This window comes from Leuciscus leuciscus (genome assembly GCF_965113295.1).
Source record: "Leuciscus leuciscus genome assembly, chromosome: 12".
Taxonomy (NCBI): Eukaryota; Metazoa; Chordata; class Actinopteri; order Cypriniformes; family Leuciscidae; genus Leuciscus; species Leuciscus leuciscus.
Window position 1 is genome coordinate 32,079,079 of NC_138736.1, and position 23,425 is coordinate 32,102,503.

At 36.3% G+C, this 23,425-nt stretch overlaps 2 protein-coding genes across 3 annotated transcripts in view; one reads left to right on the forward strand and one right to left on the reverse strand.

The window, feature by feature from the left end:
- Nucleotides 1-137: 137 nt before the first annotated feature.
- naxe (NAD(P)HX epimerase) lies at nt 138-3,363 on the reverse strand. Its single transcript, XM_082187250.1, has 7 exons — nt 3,156-3,363; nt 2,437-2,620; nt 2,184-2,292; nt 1,985-2,095; nt 1,768-1,878; nt 775-922; nt 138-579 (listed from the first exon to the last, which is right to left on the reverse strand). The coding sequence occupies exons 2-7, from the start codon at nt 2,601-2,603 to the stop codon at nt 377-379; spliced, it is 849 nt and encodes a 282-aa protein (XP_082043376.1). The 5' UTR covers nt 2,604-2,620; nt 3,156-3,363; the 3' UTR covers nt 138-376.
- Nucleotides 3,364-8,384: 5,021 nt separating this feature from the next.
- oxr1b (oxidation resistance 1b) overlaps nt 8,385-23,425 on the forward strand; it is a 57,480-nt gene continuing 42,439 nt past the window's right edge. For both annotated transcript variants that reach the window (XM_082187209.1, XM_082187210.1), the window contains exons 1-2: nt 8,385-8,494; nt 18,184-18,380. In XM_082187209.1, the coding sequence (XP_082043335.1) occupies nt 8,478-8,494; nt 18,184-18,380 (214 nt within the window). In that variant the 5' untranslated portion in view covers nt 8,385-8,477. The remainder of the gene's footprint in view (nt 8,495-18,183; nt 18,381-23,425) is intronic.

A 23,425-nucleotide genomic window follows, 5' to 3' on the forward strand; every position in this document is an offset into this window, starting at 1 on the left:
TCAGCATAAAGTTTTTATTTCAGTTCAAATGTTACATATTTCCATACATAAATATGTAACATTCATATATTTAAACACAAAACAATAATACAGCAATTATTCGCAAAATTCCAAAATCATCAAAAAACATTATTATATTTTGAGGTTTTATAAATCCTTAACTAATCAGACTGGTTCTTGGCAATAAAGAGTCAATATCTTTAAACATCATCATAAACAATTATTGATTGATGCTGATTAATCAACAAGCCCACATGTACCCAATATAAGAAAAGTATTCAGAGTGGTAAACCAGACAGTTATTACCCATCAGTATATTCATTCCAGGTTTAATTTTTTTTATTACTGACACAAAAATGGCATGAAAAGCTAATGCTCAGTTCAGCTGATACACACAGTCAGTGCCTGGGTATTGAGGCAGATTCAGCTGGTACTTCAGTTCAAGTGCAGGAGGAACGAATCGTCCTCCCAGGAAGTGATAGCGTCCTTTGAAGTGATTGGCTGCCTTCTTTGGGGCTGTGAGGGAGATGAGCATGTCAGGCTGAATCCCATCAGGAGAGCCTTTCTCCACATCCCAGCCTAAAGAGTGAAAGAAAAGGAACATATTTTGTCATAATTAGACAACATTTACTATTTGACTTACCATTACCAGGCGTTTTATGCAATAAAAAGATGATTTTTGGCTCTTAAATGCTAATCAAACATTTTAATACTAGGATTGCAATAACATTCAGTGATTATTTCTTCCTGATGATGGTGTGTGTGCATTCTCACCTGAAGGTATGTCGACACTAGCAATGGGCACAGTGATTTTCTTTAGTTGGGAGAGAATGCCACCGAATGGCTCTCGCACCGCACCCTTAAAACTGAATCCAAAGATGGCGTCCACCACCAAGTTATAAGCTTCATCAATCACATCAGCCTACAGACAGCATGATGGGAAAATTCATGACATATAGAATATAGCAGACACAAAGTATACATATATTACATATATACATTGCCGATCAATTTTAGGGTTGGTAAGATGCTTTTCAAAGAAGTCTCTTTTGCATTTATTTGATCAAAAATAATATAATATTGTCTAATATTGTGAAATATTATTTCCATTTAAAATGAACTGTTTTCTATTTTAATATATTTCAAAATGTAATTTATTCAAAGCTGGATTTTCTGCATCATTACTCCAGTTTTCAGTGTCACATGATCCTTCTAATCATGAAATCATTCTAATATGCTGATTTGGTGCTCAAGAAACATTTATGATTATTTTCAATGTTGAAAACAGTTGTGCTGCGTAATATCTTTGTGGAAACAATTCCATATTTTTTTCAGGAATCTTTGATGATTAGAAAATGTAACGCATTTATTGGACATAGAATTTTTTCGTAACATTATAAATGTCTTTACTGGCACTTTCGATCAATTTAATGCATCCTTGCTGAATAAAAGTATTAATTTCTCTTTTTTTTTTTTATTACTGACCGCAAACTTCTAAATGGTTGTGTACAAAAACATAAATATATATCCATTAACGTTAACAATAAATGAACATAAATCAATTTATGTGAAGGTAAAAATAAATAAAAACATTGGAATGTCAGATAGTTGTCCCAGGGACATTCAGTGCAAACAGGCACATTATTTTATCAGTTATTAATGAGAAGGAGGAACCCCAATGAAAGGTGTAAAAAAATAAATAAAAAATATTTGGACCCCCCCATGGTGTAAAAAATGTGGTATTGACCGCTGAGGTTCCCGTTGTACCTCAGGCATCTCTGTCAGGAAGGATATATCCATCTTCTCACACTGGGTGGTAAGATTCTGAAACAGCTGTTTGCTGGGGCGCTTCGGGTACAATACAGATGGCTCATATCCCTAGGAGATTCACATGCAATATGAATAAAATCAATACGCCTTCATAAAATATTAAGTTTAATGAGGGAAAGATTTGAAAGTCATTTTATTTTCAGCTTGAACTCACAAACAGTTTGAGATGTCTAGCACAAACCAAGCCATCTCCTCCATTATTTCCAGGGCCACAGATCACCAGAACTCTGGGTGGACTCTTGAGCAGTGATTGTAGAGGATAGCCCTATGAAGTAAACCACTGATTTGATTGTGTATTATGTGTATAAGCTGTATGTGATCCTTTCTGCATGATGATGGACCATCAGATGTACCTTTGACACGGCCGTGGCACAGCTAAGCCCGGCCAGCTCCATTAACTGATCCACACTGAAGCTGTACTCATTAAACAGCTCCTCGTCAATGTGCTGAGCCTCTTCTTGTCTGTGATGACAGAAACCAGAAATAAAAACTTGTACATTGACATTCACAACAACAGTAATGAAACATCATGTTATGGATAAATAATGACTGACATGCAACAATACTTATCATATCACACAGAGAGTGTAGTGCATTTACACTCACCCCAGGTACTTTATTGTATTGGCCATAGTGCAAGCCTGTCTATGAGCGAGACCTTTAGTGTAGATGTTACTGGCAACACGTGCACATGCTCCTGTATGTGTCAGGACAGAGCCTCCTCGTGATGTCACAAGAAGACCGATTCCAAACAGGGCTCGAACTCCCAACATTCACCTGGCTAAAGCACCTGAACAAGACAAAACAAGAAGAAAGTTTTTAAGAAAGGATGGTGCATGGCATTGATTTCTGCCCACATATCTTGCCGCATTCTGGGAAAGGCACAATAATAATGTTGAGACGAGAAACCTTATAAACTGCAGCCTATATATTCTAAACCTGGTCACTCATTTTATGGTAAGGACATAATTCCATATCCAAGAGGTTATTGAAGATATGAAGATATGCATTTTTGAATGTAAATAGTGATATGTATAGTGAATAGTGTGTAAATAGTCTATAATATATATGCAAATAATATGAATGAACATAATATTATATATGTAGTCTAATATAAATGTACATATATAATATACATAACCATTGCATAAAACTCAACCTGGCCAACTTTATGATTAGAAAGAAAAAAACAGATATTACACATTAAAGATAATAATTTTGAATAGTTTTTAACGAGATACCATTGGGTTAAAGAACTGTTATAGGGAAAAATCAACTTATAAAAAAACAAAAGCATTCAGCTGTTAGTAAGTGGCATTCAGTACCTGTTAGTAAGTGTATCTATGTTAAGGTTAAACGCTCAGTAACAATCGTTAACACTAAGAAATGTTCAAGAAACCGTCGGGTGAATAAACACTAAACAGAGCAAAAACCAATTCAGTTAAAACTTTACAGTATACAAACATGCAGAAGTGTATTAAACAGAAAAGATACTTGCAGCCCTCTGCTGCTGAAACCCAGTATATAAAAACAATATCCGGGTTAGTGAACTTAAGCCGCTTTTCATAATAACAGCCTGACTTTTGTTTAAAACTTATTTAAATTAAATTAAATTAAATTAAATTAAATTAAATTAAATTAAATTAAATTAAATTAAATTAAATTAAATTAAATTAAATTAAATTAAATTAAATTAAATTAAATTAAATTAAATTAAATTCAATTCAATTCAATTCAATTCAATTATTAATGATAATTAATTATATAATAATGATTTATAATGATGATGATGATGATGATTATATTCCTCATAATCATTTGTCATAATAATAATACTTATTTTAGAGCTTTTTTTTCCGAGATATAAACTTTATTTGTCTGTAATTTGTGGTCTTTATTTGTGTGTAAAAGAGATGTGTGGATGAACATATGTTTGAAAACAGAGGGTCATAGAAATTATTCCCTTCCCTTCCTATGATTGTACCATTGAATATCGTGTATACGCAATGTTTCTATATGTTTCCTTATATATGAAACATATCCATGCATTATTTAGAGCTGACATCCATGTGTTCGGATTTGGTCTCGTTGTGTTGGGTTCCTCCGCACCCCTTTACCTCAGGTTGTGATGGTATGTTCCGGCCATTTAATAGCACTCTCAGACGGCTAATGCTGGCATAGTGTGAATGGTAGTCTCTGGCAGGTGTAATCATAAACACTGCATGATATGACACATCCACTTGATTTGCTGACGCATTAAGGTAAGCGCGATTTTATTTCAAGCGATAATTGTTATTTAATCTAGTAAGAATAAACAGTTGAGTCTGGATGTAAATAAAACAATGAAAACATATAAAAGGAGATTTAACTTGAACTTTACTGTTTCTTGGGGCAGCACTCGTAGAGGACAAAATAACAGTCTTCAAAATAATTTACTTTTTTCTTCTTCTTGGAGCTTTAGCTGACAGGAGGGATATTTTGGGGATAACTGAAATTGCCAATGGGACTATATTGTATACGACATCTGCACTATAGTTTAATTTTATGCATTGCATTTCATGTATACTTTATTATAAAAGTATTTATTTGGGGCTATATAATTTTAAGGAACCCAGAAAGGAACTTTACATCATAATTATGTAGGTATGCATATATGTATTGTTTTTGAGTATGTTATAATTTAGTTTTTTTGTGTAAGTGGATGACTGTTATGTCTTAAAGATACTTTGTTTCACTTTATATTTTATATTTTGATATTATACCTGCACTGATTCAGTATTAGATTTCCAGATGGTTAATCCCTGTGTTAATGAAAAAAACCTTGTAATTTCTTATAAGAAGAAACCTTGCTTGCGTTGATCGTTAAATATGCAAGCTTTCCCCCCACTCTCTATCATAATTTCATCTGGTCATGCATTTTAAACATAATAAGATTAAACATTAATCTTACGAGGTACAAATTAAGCTATTCTGCCAAAAGGTATCATGGTAGTACCATGGTATTCTTTGAAGTACTGTAGAATGTGTTGGCTAAATACCATGATGCATGAACATGGTAATTATGCAGTACTATGGTATATATATCAAAGTACCTGTATTACCATCTAATACCCGCTTTTTGGGTTAAAGTGTCTCAGCCTGATCAGATTGTTATTTCATTAAACAGCAGATTTGGATGCAAACTCAGTGTAATGGAAACTCAGAGAGGCTGTATCGCTGTTGGTATGTCCTCATTGATTGATCGATCTCAGAGCAGCAGTGCTTTCACATCCAGCCGGACACTCATGGAAAGCTGCAATAGAAAAACCCAGTGAATTATAATAGCTTCTGTCTATAAATTACCAAAGAGATGGCTTGTTTGCCTGGCTTAGACACACTGCTTTAAAGATCCAGCCACTGAAATGACCGAAGAGCAGTTTGCACAGGGCAGTGGCTATGCACTCACAAACTGAAGAGGCTCTGTAATATTCATTTTATTGATGAGTGCTGTGTATGTGCATGTTTCGCTGTAAATTAGCCTTGTTACATAAAGATGCTTATTGTGCTTCCATGGTCATGGCTGCTGCACTTTAATAAGGCCATCGTGTTTTCCAGCAAGAGCTTTTAGTGAATCGTGTTTGTCTCTTAGTAGATATTAATGTAAACCAGATACTTGAGATTTGAAACCTCAACGTATGCCTATAGAAGGAAATCATGTGATTTGCAGATATTATTGCTGTCTAGATTGTGAACTCTCATTGGACATTGGTCGCTGTCCAGTGCTGAAATCAGTACCAATATTAGATTGGACAGATTTCCGGTAGAATTAGCCATATAATTAAAATATATTTTCTAATATAATATATATTAGATTTACATATTTACATCTGTCTGTGGGTTTTACAACTATTTAATCAATGAAAAGTATTAAAAAGAGCTTGTGACTAAACCTCGTAACTCCATTGGATCCTCAAACTGTCAGTCATACCTCACAACTCCACCCCGCCTCTATCGTGAATGAACGAAGTAGGCCTACCACACGCAGGTTGGGCCGTCTCTGCTTGTTTGCAATGCAAGAGTAAATAGAGAACTGTTTGTTTGAATAAGTATAGCGGTTTCTTTAGTCAAGAAACACAATATATATAAAGGCTAAAGTTTAATGTATTTGAGGAGCGGAGAAGAGTGTCTTAGTCTAGCATTTGTCGTTGATTTAACTTTCTTAAATAGCCTGTGTGCAGAATTTCGTCTTTATTGACACGAGATTTTGGCCAAATGACAGAATGAACTGAGCGCCCACATAGCTAGTAAACTACAATCAACCTGTAAGTTGGTGAAAACGTAATGCGATGCAATTACTGCCTCAGATACGGCCGTTTTTATTGCGGACAAGACATGTAGGCCTGTGTCAAAATTCTCGAAATTCGCTGGTCAAAAACATCATAACTCCATTTGAGCTTGATTTTGGTAAAATGTTAATATCATAATAATGCATTCAAGTATCTTACCATATATAAAGCCACAATACCAACTTTGACAACGTGGTATTTAATCCATTTCCTGAAAAGTTGCGTTTTGGAGATGGGTTTCCGCCGAACAGAGACAATATGTACTTTATTAAATGAAGTATTTACCACTAGGTAGCTCATACTGACAAGTGTGTCAGTAACTTGATTAATATGGTTGTAAGCCTTGCCTCCAAAAGCAAGAAATGCTATTACAAAATTATTTTAATATTGCAAGTACTTGTAGTGCATTTTTTTTGTGCATTAGTGCAGCAAAATAAGACAACATGTGGAATGCGATTCATTTCAGTTAGCAAACACTAAGTTAAAAGTTAAGTTAAAGTGGCACAGCTTGTCCCACTCTTCCCTAGTATGTTGGTGCAGTGAAAAGTCTTGAAGTCTGCTGTAGATAATCCATAAACTAGCTGCAGTGAATCAAGTTTGCATATGCATCTATAATAAATGTTGAAACTGTGCAATTCTCATAGGAGAAACCCAGCTAAGCTGTCTTAAATAATTGAATGACCAAAAAGATATTTGTTTTTAATCCACCTCTGTCTAAACTGTGCTGTGGTTAAGCAGAAAATGTCTTTTTCTAATTCACTAGTGGTGGAAATTGCCATTCATAAAGTAATTGGCTAAACCCAGCATCTGTAAGTAATGAGTGTAGTTATTCTCTGCGCTTTGGTCTTTCCCTGCTGTGGTGTGATATATGGACCAGATGTCTATTAATGAGGCTCATTAGTGACTTTTGATCCAATGCAAAACAGCGTACTTTGTATTTATACCTTGCAACATGCACATTAAAGTACATTTGATTAATAGATATGGTTTACCCAGTAAGTTAAATGTTATTATGATGACTGCATTTTGAAGAATTGCAAAATGTACAGAGTTTGCAATGGATTGAATGCAGTCATAGGTAAAATACTGTGAATTTTTTTGTATATGTATCAGCCTGAAATCCTCAATGTTTAGTCATGGTCTTGGGCAATTGGATTATAGTGCACTGGATCTGTTTTCATCACAGGAAGAACAATTACCGTTGTCATTTTGTGCTATGGCTCACTCTAATGAAACCAGATGGCCAGAAGGTCATCCTCAATTAAAGGAAAATCCATTTCCATTCATAAAGTTATCCATTACCGCTAAGACGAGAGACATTTGAAACAGTCTTCTGTTCAAATCTCCTTTTCTTTTCATCAATATTAAGACCAGGAGCCATGCTATTTCAGGTGACCATTGTGTACAGGCTGCTCATTTCTACTTTCCCAAACCAATCCCAGAGATGAAACACCTTTCCTTTAGCTTGACGTGATAAAATCTTTGATATACCTATACCTATTTATTAACTATGCTTTGTGGTTAAGGTAGGTTGATAACTAGGTTTACCAGTGCCTACGTCTTACACCGATCGTATTCATACATTATTGATGCACTCTGCTTGGACGGGCAGCCCTAGTTGACAAATGACTTATCTCGCCATTGATCTTATTAGCTAACAAAGATTTTGACAAGCACAAGATGTTTTAGGACCTGATGTACGACTGTGCTGGTTTTGAAATAAGACCTGTGCAAAGGCAGGTGTCTGCAAATATTTGAATATTCATATATACAATATCATGCATTTCAAATAGAGAGTGGAAAAACAGGAATTATAGTCATTAGCATTTTAATAGCCTTTAGGGCAGGTCAATTAAAGCTGATCCTTGGTTTCTTATTGACAGTATAATTGAGTTAGCACAGAGATAGCTCTAGTGGTTCCAAGCAAAGTGGGCAATAATCATTTGCATGTCTTCTTCTGCTCTTTGGTAAAGTTATATAACCAAAGATAAGTCTGTAGACAGGAAATCTACAAACTAATCCCTTGGTAAACACCATCTGGTCGGCAATTAGTGGACATAAAACTAACATTGTCCAGCTCCCTCTGATTTTGTTCAAGACTGTCGGATTGTGAGTGTCAGTTGTAATTTACTCACCCATAGAGGTCACACCCCTTACAGAGATGAGGTTATTGGTCCTTGGATTTTTCTTAAACCTGATACCATGAGATGTTGATTGAACCTCTCCCTGTAACCATACTCTCTTCCTACAGGTCCAGTCCATAGAGCTGGCCTATCGCTGTCATTGTGTCACCCATCCAACACAGGATAACAAGGAGTCAGAATGTTCAACACAAAGAGGTCAGTACACAGTAGTGGTTTACACTGTTTTTACATGCATAGTTTTTGACGGTTTAACTGTGATATCAGTGCCATTGTTTGAGTCAAGCATGACTAATACTAGTGCACATACTTAGGGTTAAATGTTAACCCTACATATCACTTTACTGTGAAACTATGCACATGAACGAAACCTCTTATAAAGGAGGGACCAGAATCATATCTAGAGACCAAAATACTAGAAACCGCATAGCAATGTGCTTTAAAAACCGCATAGCAACACCTTGGCAACCACCTACAACTTAATAACATTGTATCAGCGAGTTTTGTGATTATTGAGTACAAAGAAGTGCTATGCATTTGCAAACTGATTTTATGCAAATGCTTAACAAATAATTTTGTTAATCTTGTTATTTGCATGCATTTAACAACAATATTTACTAGGTAGATTTGTAGAGTAGTGGCAGGCAATGGTCGTTTGTTTACAATAGCTAGTCATCCTATTTGATGCATGGACCAAAACAACAGTATAAATACTTGTTTGACTTGCATTCAAAACATATGAATCATCAAATTATTGATTGACCATAAATCAGTATGACCGCATGACTCGTTTCTCATGAATTCAATGTGACTGCACCATGCTTGAGGCGCACACACACGCACATACAAAAGCAGATCACTTTAAGAGAGGAAGGTCGAGGCAGAGCAGGACAATGAGTTTTCTAAAAGTGAACTTTGTGATGAGAATAAAGCTCTGGTAGGAAACCACAGGAGATAAGATCAGGGCATTATCATTTAAATGACACAGACCCCAGGTGAAGATACTCCTGGATTCTAATAAATGCAGGTTGTAAACGGGATATTGCTGAACATGAGCAGGGCTCTTGAATTTTTTGTTTTAGCCCTGCGAATCATCATTAGGGGGTTGAAGCATAAAAATCTCAAGAGGATTACATAATCCTCTCTAACCCCTAACACCCCTCCCCTCCCCACTACACATCTGTCATCCTGCTTGATGGATGCCATAATCTGCATTTTTCCATATGCACTTTCCATTCCACTATTCTGAGGATGAAATATTCTCCTCAAGGCTTCCAGACGTGCTCTAATGGCCAGCCCAATATCATTAAAGAGGACTACTCCATTTCTGTTTTATTGATGGCTGTTTTGGGGATTGTTAAAGGGCCTCTTTTATTTATATATTGTTAGTTATTTCTTCCTTTGTGCCAGTCAAAATGCATTCATGCCTATTTCAGCAGTGTTTGGGGATGTTTGGAAGGTCCTTTGAGGTTTAGAGTTATTTTTACCTGCAGCAGTACTGGGCTGTTATCTCTGCAAGAAACAGTGATGGATTGCTTGGAAAAAGATATATTCCACCATTTTTATAGCTTCCTATTAATTATGTTAAAACTAGAAGGGGTTATCTGTGACGAGAATAGTCAGATTCAAGATTTTACGAGCTCAGACATTCTCATTTTGAAAGGTTATCCCAGTGGCAGTATTATCAAGACTCATCTCTGGATTTGTCTCGGCTAATGGAGTAACTACGCAAGTACATGACGTAAGGCTAGAAAAGAAAGGTATTGGTTTACAGCTTTCTTGGTTCAGGTGAATAAGGATCACAGTGGCAGGTTTAACTAATCACCACCATCTAAATCAAGCTAAGAGCTGTTTTGCCTTTACCTGATTACCTGAAGGCACACTGTCTGTTTAGAACAGAAGAAAACCATCTGTTATTACAGTATTAAGTTACGGTTGTTTAATTTGTGGGAAAAAAATACTTTTTGCAACAGAAAGCAAGCGAACCATTGAGTATTTAATTAAATAATCAGTAAATTAGTAAATTATTTAAAGGAACACACTATTGTTTTTGTTCAAAATTAACAAAATATACATCATCAATTCTTCTTCCAAAATGTGTTTTTGTCTTACCCTGATTCACTAATGCCGTGTTCACACCAAACGCAAATTTCATTATTTGCTCAAGTAGATTACATACAAAGTCAATGCAAAGACGCGAACAGACGCGGGCGGCGCGAATGACGCGAATTGGGCGACGCGTTTGCCGCGAATGCTCGATATTCGCCTCAATTGCGTCTTCCGCGCAAGTTAAAAAATTTCATCTCGAGCGGAAAATTCTCATGATGCTTAGAATTTTTTGTTGTTGTTGATGATGTGCGTGAAGACACTCCTTTTCGCGCGATGTTTTTAATCGCGAGTGATGCGAAAAACAAGAAACATCCCACGTGTAATCTAGAGCGAGTAACGCGCGATGCGAATATACACTTCGCTTTGGTGTGAACACACCATTAGGTAAGCCTATTATACGTTTTTATATTTTAAACCCGTCGGGATGGTTTTCATGGGAATTTGTGTACATATAGTACGTCACTCGCCCCATACATGTCTCGTAGTATTTGTAAATAGAGAAAAGTTGCTCTTGCTATTTTGACGCATGTATTGGGTGGGAGTGGCATAGGTTAGTTATCACAATGAGCAGAAAGGTTGGCATGGAGCTGCTAAATCTCGAACCTCCGGAGAATCACATGCTTTAAAAAAAAGCAGAACAGAGGAGAGTCTGCTATCAAAAAGAGAACGCGACAGAGCTCGTAATAAAACTAGATTCAACATTGGCTTGGCTTTTCTGAGATGGCAAGAACTGAGGGATTTGAAATGTTGTGAAAGCAATGCGGAGATGGCATTTTTATTACTCAGCCGGTCAGTAAGGTATTTTATGGAACATATCAATTGCCATATAGCTACTTAACAGAGTTCATTGTAAAGCATTATCTATTGTGAAGGGTCATATTCATCTGCTCAAGTCACATAGAACCGAAGCACAACCAAAACAATGTTCTTCTGCAAAATGCAAGCATTTTTTAACCGCTAGAGGGCCAAAAGTTACATAATGTAACTTTAATATTAAAAAATGTCCTGATGAGCTGTTGCCTAGGGGTAGCTGAGGTGCTCATGTGGTCACCATATGTTCGATTCTTTCTTGCATCTTTTCTTGATCCAGTTTGACTCTCTTTGTAGCCTGGTAAAACCCAGACTACTTCCGGCGAATTTTAATTCTCTCTCCAAGATAGTCTGGAGAAGAGCCCATTCAAACTCATTTCTGTGCCGCCGAAATCGCGGCACCAATCAGAAACGTTTGGGGAGGGATTTACATGATGACGACAGCGCAGCGACGCAGAAGGAGATTTCATTACAAAGATGGATGCCGCCGTGGAACATCACTCGTTCGAATCATAGACAGTATATAAACGAATCAGTTATCGCGTCTGTTTTGAGCGATTTAAACTTACCATTTTCGTTAAAACCGGAGCAAAGAACAACACTCGAAGCATACGTCAGCTCCTTCATCAATCTGATTGGTTTTATGACTATCCAATTGCGCCCAGAGGAATTTGAGCTACGTCGGTTGGTGACGCCCCTTTGGAAATGATTTGTCTACATAGCTTCGCCAGACCCTACACTCAGTTTCAACTGAGAAGAGTCTGGTTTTAACCAGGCTACTCTCTTTGTTGTCCCTACACAGAATAAAATATTTAAAAAAAGGTACATATTGTCATGCTTCCATCTGGTTCGAATGTAGCAAGTGTTGTTTCTATCTATCTATCTATCTATCTATCTATCTATCTATCTATCTATCTATCTATCTATCTATCTATCTATCTATCTATCTATCTATCTATCTATCTATCTATCTATCTATCTATCTATCTATCTATCTATCTATCTATCTATCTATCTACATCCATCCATCCCCCACTTGGCTATCCCAAAGATTGAAAAGTATAGAATTAGATACACTACCATTGATAATAAAAATAAATGTTTCAGAAAAAATTCAGCTTTGCCTTCACAGGAATACATTATAGAAAATAAATTAAAATTGAATACAGCTATTTTAAATTAATTTAAACATTTGACATTTTCTGCATTTTTTATCAAATACATACAGCCTTTGTTAGCATAAGAGGCTCTGTAAAGACTTGAACAGATGTCCAAATTTTACAGCAAAGACTAACCAGTGGGAGCGATGCCATGTGTTCTCCACAAAATACAATGTTGTAAGATGAAAGCCATTTCTTGGGGGATAAATGAAACATGTAGTCCCATTTGAATTATGTAAGTCCTTTAGGAAGGCAATAGTAGGGCATGTTTTTGATGTGAAGCCTGTATAGCGCATATATCCTGTAAACATAAACATCCAGGCGCACACAGTGTGTGGACACACTCGGCTAATACAGAGTGACTGTTCTGTAGCTGCATTTAATACACTCACTGCACTTCCCAGAGAAAGTTTCAAAGAACTCCTAAGAATGGAAGTCACACTAGAGTCACTACAAGAGTGCCTACTTATGAGAGCATGAAGGAACACGGAGTACTTTTCTTAGAGTGGCTTATGCAGTCTGTATACTAGAAACTCAAGTGCTTGCGTAATAAGCCTGGAGACCTTGGCTGATGTTTCAAGAGTGATGAGAGGAAAAAAAAAATCGAATGCAATAGTGCAATTTGTAGTCATATCGAAACTTATGCAAATAATAAGCATTTGATTGCAGCATGTTAAATAATTTTATATTACATCTAAATCTCCAGAGAAATACCACTTTTTGAATACACTCAAGGGCATCATTTCAAAACTGAAGGACACATTTATAATGATTTGTATTCTGTTTGACAGGTTAGACAGAAAACAACCTCTGAGAAAAATTGATTCGTCTCTGGTTTTCTGTCAAACAAACATGTCTCTGCTAGCTTTTAATAGAAAGGCTGAATATCTTTCTGTTTGCCTAGTTAAACTCTGCATGTTATGTTGTGATCTGCTTTACTTTTATATACGTGTTCAATAATCAAAGAATCAAATAATCTTAGTATTAAAATAGAAATAATACTAAAATAGAAATTCTTTTAATAAGTATTTTAAATTGCTATTTGGTTTAATTTTGTTTTTGTTTTGTTTTTTATTTTTTGTTTATTTTATTTTATTGTTTTGTATTTAATAATTTTATTTTATTTATTTTATTTTATTTTATTCATGATAAATGTGTATCTAAAATTGCCCATTGCACATGAAAAAAAAAGCCATCTAAGGCCAAGGTAAAAAGCCCAGTCATTCAAATCAATTTGCTGCATAAATACGGTTTGGTTGCAGTCTCTCTATTTATGTGTTTCAGTGGAGTTATCTTGTTGCAGAAATCTTTATGGAGTACATTGCTATTTTAGATTCAAATGTGCATTTCCGCATTTCCGTCTTGACTTTGTGAAAACAGAAGTTTCCCCAGTAGTCTTTTGTGTGTGTGTGTGTGTGTGTTTGCTCTTGTACAACATATTCAACAATGACCCAGTTCCAGACTTTGATGTCAGAATCTCAGTTCAACACAGAATGTGAATATTTAATATCCCTCATATTATCATCAGGCTTGTGCAATAACAAGCTCTCTGCTGGATTTAACAATTTCATTACAAAAACGGGCTTTTGTTGGCATTGGTGGTTGCCAGAGGGTTGCTAAGGTCTTCTGAGTGGTTGTTAGGAGGTTGCTAGGAGGATTGTGTTGTGGGTGGTTACTTGAGCAAGTCAAAAGAGTCCATACTTTTACGTACTTGGATGTAAGTCTTGTAAGTTTTTTCAAGGAGTGAACATTTGAAAAATATTTCAGTCACCCTTTATGTCTTAAAATGCTTCTAACTTCTACTTGAATTTGGTTAATATATAGGCTAAATCAGAATTGTAACACTCAGATTAAAGTTAGTTCATATTTTAATGTCTAATAAGATCATTGCCCATAGGGTATCAGTATAACACCTGCTGCTGTTATGTAATATTTAAGGAGTTCAGCAGGAGTTTGAGAAGCTTAAAATCTGCCATAATCTCTATTAATGCTCTCTCCCCTCATTAAACATGTTCCATGCTGATACATATGAATTACAATGACAAGTTCTGTTTAATGCATTAATCTTTGTCACTTAAGTGTTATTTTCTTATATATTCTTTTTTTCTTTTTCTGATTCTGAATAACTTAAACACCTCTGATTGATCATTGCATTCAGAGATCTACAGACATGTCTGTACTGTAGATGCAACTTTTCCATCCAAAGTTGCTTATAGCTTATGCGCAGAATTGGAATATCGCATAAAACCTTTGCGAAGAGTCGAAGAGAACAAAATCATCAGTTCCTGATAAACAGGTGCTAAATATCACTTAGAAAAGAGGAGAAGCCACTGTAATTTTCCATATATAATGAATTGCTTGCTTCTCAGAGCGTGCAGACGAAACACATAAACATGTCATCTTGCTTTCGGAGGCAGATGTTGCTGTTTAGGAACGCAGTCGTGTAAGACAGTTCTGGGAGGTAATTATTATACTGTACCACTTTGACGACAGACTTTGCGCAGGTGTTTCAGAATGAACTAAACAGTATTTCAGATGCTGTGCAACCGCTGGTTTGGTCCAGTACCGTCCCATCGCAAAGTCACATGTCTTTTTTTGATGCGCATTGAGGAATTTATTTGGTTTTATGTGCATTTTTAGAATTTATGCGCATTTTGCAGTTTGTCGCAATGGAAACATTGCTGGTGAATGGCTTAATTGCTCAACTCTGCAAAAACTTGTAGTAAATAACAAACATATTTTGTAAATAACAAATGGAGAGCGTATTTTTGACAGCTCTCCTGTCATTTTGCGCCATTTGCGTGCATTTTTTCAGGGCCTACTAGAATAGGTTTTCATGCTTGAATGTTCAAAAAACACATTTTCATTTATATTATTGCAACAGCACCTCTCTTCCCAGTCTGTCAGTAACGCCTGGTAACGCTCTGTTTAGTTCCTGTCTCTATGAAGCTCCTCCTTCCAAAAAGCACAATGTGCTCTGATTGGTCGGCTGGACCAGTGTGTTGTGATTTGGTCAACTGCTTCTCTTTGGCAAATGTCACGCCAGTTCTGCAAGCGATATTTTTTTTCTCCCAGGATGGTAGGGGAAGACTCATGAATATTCATTAGGAAAGTCATCCCTGATTGGTCTTAACTCCAGTGACGGGTAGGTTTAGGGGCGGGGTTAGGGAGGTCATAAGACCCCCAGTGACGTGTAGGTTTAGGGGTGGGGTTAGGGGTAGGTCATCAGACCAATCAGGGATGACTTCCCTAATGAATATTCATGAGTCTTCCCCTACCATCCTGGGAAAAAAAATATCGCGTTCTGCAATCACTTCGAGTTTCAACACACTATTAACACAACTCAACCGGGGCTCCTCTTTATTTCGCACATGCCTTGGGCAAGAATTATTTAAATGAGGAATATTGTAATGAGTTGGTTCCCAGAAGAAAACTCATGACTACAATCGAGGCATTTCAGGGAGTTCAGACACAGTGTAACTGATATTGAAAATTAGATTTTGTGCTGTGTAAATGTGCAGACATTTTTCATGCTCAAACAGCAATGAACCCCTTTAAAGAACCAAGTGTCTGTAAAGGGTAAAAATGTTTAAGGATTTTGTGATTTGTGGCAATAATTTGTGTTTAAATGGAGATTATTTCAGTGGGTTCATGCGGGAAACTGACCCTTAATGCCTTATAAAAGTAAAACCTAATAAAGTATTGTTAGAGTTTGCTTTTGGCTGTAATATCCTTGATATTCTGAAGGCAAGCGGTCTCCCCTCTCGATGAAACTTTATTTCTTGCCCACCATTTTAATAAGCTAATTTACACACAGTGTGGTAGTGCTTGGCTATTGGGATTGATACAAGGACTGTCTGTCTGCTAAGAGTGTGTGCATGAATAATCAACACAAACCAAAATATCCTCACATTGGGCTTCATTTGCAGAACAAATTTGTGTGAATATCACTAAAACCCTTTAAAATGTTGTCCAAATCAATACAACAATCTACATTCAAGTAGTGTTTTTCAAGCAATTTACTCAGATTTGTGTTTATGAATGAGACCCTGTGTGTTCACGTTTACTTTTGTTACTTAGTTAAACAATAGAAAAAACGAAAGAAATTTAAATAAAAGTCAAGAAACAACATTAATCGTCATGGAAAACCTGGGAAATATTAGAGAATTTTAAACCTGCGATTTCTTTAATCTACTGAGAAATAGTTTTTAGTGGATGTAGTTGCTACAAAATACATTTTTAAAAATCCAGTAATCTGAATGACAGGAAAAGTCATGGAAATGGTGAAAAGACGCAGGTATCCTGAAATTATCCTCCCGTGCGAGTTGGCCATAAATTTTCTTTTGTTTGCTCTGGAAGTTCTCAAACCACAAGCAATTAGGTCATTCTGCGGAGGACGGTTACCTGCTGTTAATGAAAGCTCAGATAATACTTAAATACTGTTGACATGGAGAGGGCTCTGGCGAACAGTTTCACATTTACACCGTGACAATTGCATGTCGTAAATGAGAGTGAGTCCATTAGCCGATAAGTTCAGCGCAGATTTATGGCATCTTAATGTCTCCCTATGGGACAATAAAAGCTGGTGATCTAGCCGTGACATTGAAGCCTGGTTTCTTTTAACCCCCTTACCAACGTCAACAGCAATATCCTTTAGCAAACTGCTTTAGTTTGTCAATATTTATTGACGTTACCATGACACTTTTCAATATGGATATCTAAGTTTTCAGAAGGACTGTTAAGCTTGAACATGGTTGGTAGCAGTGGATGGTTGGTTAATTCCTAAAAGGACCCATGAAATGGTCTTGAGCTCATTGCTCGGGTGAATGAGTGAGTGTGAGACTTCAGCCTGTTCTGTCTTGATCTAGGTCAGTACATCTAGACAGGGCTGCTGTCTGACCCCATCACTTGTGTCGTCTGAAGCCCTTGGTCTTCGTCTTCTGTCTTTTCTGCTGCAAATCCAAAAGGACTCTCAGAGGCAGAGGCACTAAAAATGTTTATCAAGGCTTCTTTTATGCACTCTGCAAAATAAGCAGAATTCAATATGTATTGATTTTGTGTGGTATAACAGCAAAGATGCTTGATGTCATTGAGTTCATACAGTATAGAGACAATAAAATATGAGTAAAAAATTGATTTTGAATGTTCGACCTGACCCGTTGTTGCTCATTTCACTTGCAAAAGATGGTGCAGATGCAAACATGGACTGATTAATGCTTTTGGAGAAGAAAACCTGGACCTCAGGGCAAAAATAAACATAAATGTATAAAATTAACTAAAATATATGTGACTGCAAATTTAAGACATACAAAAGTCGTTCAAAAGTTTGAGGTCGGTAAGATTTTTTCCACTTTTTTGCCTCTTATTCTCACCAAGGTTGCATTTATTTGATCATAAATACATTAAAAGCTGCAATTAAATATTAGTACAATTTAAAATAACTGTTTTTTAAAATTTAAAAAAATGTATTTATTCCTGTGATGCAAAGCTGAATTTTCAGCATGATTACTCCATTACTCCAGTGTCACATGATCCTTCAGAAAATATGCTGATTTGGTGCTCAAGAAACTTTATGTATTATTATTATTATCAATGTTGAAAACAGTTGTGCTGCTTAAAATTCTCGAGTAAACTGTGATTTCAGACTTTTTTCAGGATTCTTTGATGTATAAAAAGTTCAAAAGGACTTTATTTGAAAAAAATTTTTTTTGTAACAATGTCTTTTCTGTCATAAAAAAAAAAAAAGGTAGTGTATATGTAAAAAAAAAAAAATCAAATGCACTTTTTTTTCCCTTTTTTGTGTTATAGGTTGAAGAAAAAGTCCCAGTCAGTGGACATCCCTGATGAAAGTTATGCCGGTTCATTCGTCAAAGACCTGCTGGCGTCACCCATGATACAGAATGTGACCAGATCAGCCAAAACTGAAGAAAAGGGGATCAATACCACCAACATCCAAAAGGCTCGTAGTCCTCGACGTGGAGAGCTGAAGCGAGGTTACACCATAGGTGCGTTACGTCTTCTTCAGTAACCCTTCTGCACACTTTTATCATGTTATCATAATCTGTTCTTTAGGAACACGTTTCCTTTGGCTTCCTGAGCAAAACAGCTTATCTTGGGTTATTATGTTGCATTTTATTATTTCTATTGTATTTAATCCTATTTAATTTCATTTTTAGTATTGTAATCACTCTATGTATTTGTTTTAATCGAAGTACTTAATGATTTTAGGGTGTAGTTTTACTTACTGAGCATGTTATGGTGCATTAGAAAACACTTCTAGTGCAAATCGAACACATTAACATGAACATCATCTTACAATGGAAAGGAATATTCCAGTGAGACTTGTTAGTTATGCTTAATCCAGTGTTGGCACAGGAACTGGCTGGCTGGCCCTGCGGTAAGAGGGAAATGGATACCTTTGAGACTGTAATCAGAGGAGAAAAGAGGATCTCATCCCTCTGTGGACCTCCACACACACACACACACACACACACACACACACACACACACACACACACACACACACACACACACACACACACACACACACACACACACACACACACACACACACACACACACACACACACACACAGAGAGAGTAATTACTCCTGAGTTGTGAGGTTCTCCAGCTTCTAGACTAGACAGAGGACCTTTACAGTAACAATAATAAACACACTTTAACCCTCTGACTCTTACGTACATCTTGATGAATCTGGTCATTTCAAAGGGTTTTACTCAGTCTTTTAGTCTTTTTGAAAGATATCCAGCCGTTCAAAAGTTTGGGTTCGGTACGTTTTTTTAAATGTTTTCGAAAGTCCCTTATGTTCACAAAGGCTGCATTTATTTGATCAAAAATACAGTAAAAGCAGTAATATTGTTAGAATTTAAATATAGGGTTGGGCAATAAATGATATCATATTGAGATCGCAATAAAATGTACATAGATAATGATGATAAGCTCTGGACATTTTTACTCTATATGGATTAATCTAACAGAATTAAACGCTACAACAGCCAGTTAGTGCATGTCGCTATTAAGTGATTTCTGTGTGTCTGTGTGTGAATGAATGATGCACAAACTCACATATGTGATGCCCACGGTGTTTTTAGCATCTGCCGTCTCAAATATGAGGACATGAACTCATCTCCAGAGCCTCTTGGAGAGTCACTTCACAAGCTTTTCACCGTTTCATTTGAGAAAAACTGCCATCAAATACTGAATCTGAAACTAAAATGGAAAGATCTTCACTTTAAACCGTCAAAATAAAAGTTCAGTTTAACTTCAAGAAATTATGACAGAAATATATCACTACTGTAGCCCATACTAAAATGCACTTTTCAACGTAATAATGATAATATTATTATTTTTAAGAAATGTCATACAACTAAGTTGTTTTTTCATCCATGTTTTAAACTTATTTGACAAAAAATTAAAATGTAATGTTTTGTTGTAAATTAACGTTATATTTTCATTTCACTACATTTTAAAAGCTTGCTTACATTGTTAATGTTTATGTAAACTTGTATTAAATCATAAAACACAGAATCCCAAATAAATAAAATGGAAAATACAGAATTTAGGGGAAAATAAAGTGGATTCCATGTGGGCCGCCTTACATTAGAAGTTTAATTGTGAACAATATGAATGTTTGCATTCATTCTCAAGGTCTTAACAAATATGTGCAAAGCATTTTCTTCCCCATCAAGGGTAGGTAATTGAATATTATGATAAATATCAATATCGTATATCGTCTTCAGGGTCACATGATTTACATGTCCTATAGCCTTGTTGTTCTATCATATACTTTTTCTCTTGTTTCTTATAAGAAAAACTTATGATTAATAGATTAATAGAAACAGATTAATTTAACATCTTGGAAGGGAGAGCTGGTTATGTCTTAATGGGTCACGTTTCAGTCACTATTTCAAATTCATTCCGTTGTTTGACAACAGAAACAGTAAAATATACCAATGAAAACAATTTTATTGAGAATTTAGCTTCATCAAAATGGGCACAGAGAGAGACAAATTACAATGTAATAATAAATAATAAATGTACATTTAGCATTTTCAGAAGAGCTGCCCTGTCATGCAAAATCTAAACATGTTTGTGTTAGTAAATTGCTCAGTGCAAAGAAAGAGAAGTAATGGTAACCTGGTATTTTTTTTGTTCTTTCTACATGTGTCTAATAGACATGAACAAGTTCTTTGAAAAACATCTATGACCTTTGAAACATGTCTCGTCCTTATGCTCTATATTGACTATGGTTTCAATAATAAACATACATTTGCATAAAGCATCTATATTTATCCATGCCCACGTTGATTAGAGTATTACAAACTTGAAAAGTATTAATTTAAGGTACATTTAGAACAAATAAAAAAAAGTGCGATTAAATGCGATTAATCGCGAGTTAACTCATGACAATCATGCGATTAATCGCGATTACAAATTTTAATCGATTGACAGCCCTAGTTTTAACACTTGGCAAGTGTCAGCCTCACTTTCAGTTTTGCTTCATCACTATCAATTTCATCAGGGCCTAACAAGGAGACATTTTCCAAATCTTTGATAACCTGGGTCATGTGAAGTTCAGAAGGCTTTTTAGACCAAACAACTTGAAAGTTCCTAGCTTTAGAATATTTTGCAAGGTAGTTCACCATAAATAATGCACCGAAATAGTCTTGCTCTTTTCAAACCGCTTCTGATCTTTTGAGCACGACTACAAATAGCCATGATGCATCAAGCTTCCTAATGGCCATTTTATTAGAACTGGCTGTTGTGGTGATGAATAAATGCACTCGCACCCTCAGGTGAGCATGTAAACGTGCATTAGTGTGTAGTTTCATACCCAGACAGTCACGCCATAAGCTCAGTTAACTTTGTGAGCATGCAGTAATTACTTCAGCAAGATTTTTTTCCCAAAGGACAGATACTGGAGGTATTTTGAGACGTCCCTGCGTCGCTTCCGTTACGGCTAATGTTTCTCATTGTTACCTACGGGGCAGGGTCGACGCCAGCCTGAGGCTTCAGTTCAGTCTCCTGAGCCTAATGATGCAGCTCTGCCATTAGTTCTCCAGCAGTCGGATGTCTCTCCCAATTAACTGTCTGTGGAAAAAATCTTTTAATCAAAGCTCTTTGATCAGATCTCCGTCGGGCTAGTGTACTAGATGCTGTAAGTCAGACTAATTAGACTGTTAATCATGGTAATTTGTTCGCTGTCTTAAGCAGCATCACATCAGAGTTCATATAAATGCCTTTTATAAGTGTTTCAGCAGTAGGCTAAGTGTGGCTTAGATATAGAATTTTCCCCGAGGCTTTACACATTTGTACATGTTCCTAAATGTTAAATGTTTTGGATGCTTTCTCTCCATTTTCAAAAAAACATCAAGGGTTAAAATAAAAAGCACAGTGAGGCATTCTTGGCTTTTAAAGCCTTTTATAGCTGTGTGGCTGTATTGGAGATTGAACCTCACAGCTCAGAATTAGCTCTTGTAGGTAGCTCCCTCACAAACACGCACATACACACTCACAAAAAGTAATCTTCTCAAGTGAAGTGCATTGGACGCAGAGCTTCTGTAGAAAAACACTAAAATAGAGTGGATGGAAAATGAGAGTTTTACTTCCCCATACTCAGTCTTCAGTATGTGTCATATCAAATATGGTATTTATTTGTTTTCTTTCTGCATGATATTGTGAAAACTTACGGACTTGGCCATATTTATATACAGTATACGTATGTATATACTCTCACTGGCCACTTTATTAGGTACAGCTTGCTAGTACCGGAACTGCCTTCAGAACTGCCTTAATTCTTCATGGCAAGGATTCAACAAGGCGCTGGAAACATTCCTCATGATTTTGGTCCATATTGACATGATAGCATCACGCAATTGCTGCAGATTTGTCGGCTATGCTCTACTGGAATGAGATCTGGTGTCTGTGGAGGCCATTTGAGTATAGTGAACCAGTAGAAACCAGTTTTGAGATGATTTGAGCTTTGTGACATGTTGGGTTATCCTGATGGAAGTAGCCATCAGAAGATAAGTACACTGTGGTCATAAACGGATGGACATGGTCAGCAACAATACTCAGGCTGTGGTGTTTAAACCAATGCTCAATTGGTATTAAGGGGCCCAAAGTGTGCCAAGAAAAAATCCTTCACACATTACACCACCAGCAGCCTGAAGCGTTGATACAAGGCAGGATGGATCCATGCTTTCATGTTGTTTACGCCAAATTCTGACCCTACTGTCCGAATGTTGCTGCAGAAATCGAGACTCTTCAGACCAGGCAACGTTTTTCCAATCTTCTATTGTTCAATTCTGGTGAGCCGATGTGAATTGTAGCCTCAGTTTCTTGTTCTTAGCTGACAGGAGTGTGTCTTCTGCTGCTGTAGCTCTTCTGCTTCAAGGTTAGATGAGTTGTACGTTCAGAGATGCTCTCCTGCAGACCTCAGTTGTAACAACTGGTTATTTGAGTTACTGTTGCCTTTCTATAAGACGAACCAGTCTGGCCATTCTCCTCTGACCTCTGGCATCAACAAGGCATTTTCACCCACAGAACTGATGATCAATAGATATTTTCTCTTTTTCTGAACATTCTCTGCAAACCTTATGGTTGTGTGAGAAAATCCCAGTAAATCAGCAGTTTCTGAAATACTCCGGACCAGTCCGTCTGGCACCAACAACCATGTCACATTCAAAGTCACTTAAATAATTTTTGTTCCCCATTCTGATGCTCAGTTTGAACTTCAGCAGATCGTCTTGACCATGTCTACATGCCTAAATGCATTGAGCGGCAGTTATGTGGGAGAAAATGCCTCCATGTGATTGGCTGATTAGATATTTGTGTTATATCTTAAATGAAATAAGTGACAATAATATAAAATATAAAATAATAAGTGATCTAAATTGTTGGTTTTTCTAATGGTTTGAAAACAGGTTACCTATTTTCAGACACTACTAAGATGAGCCAGCAGAGGGTGTATTAAACTAACAGTATATCCTCAACATATTAATAAAATGTAAACAATGCTAGATAATT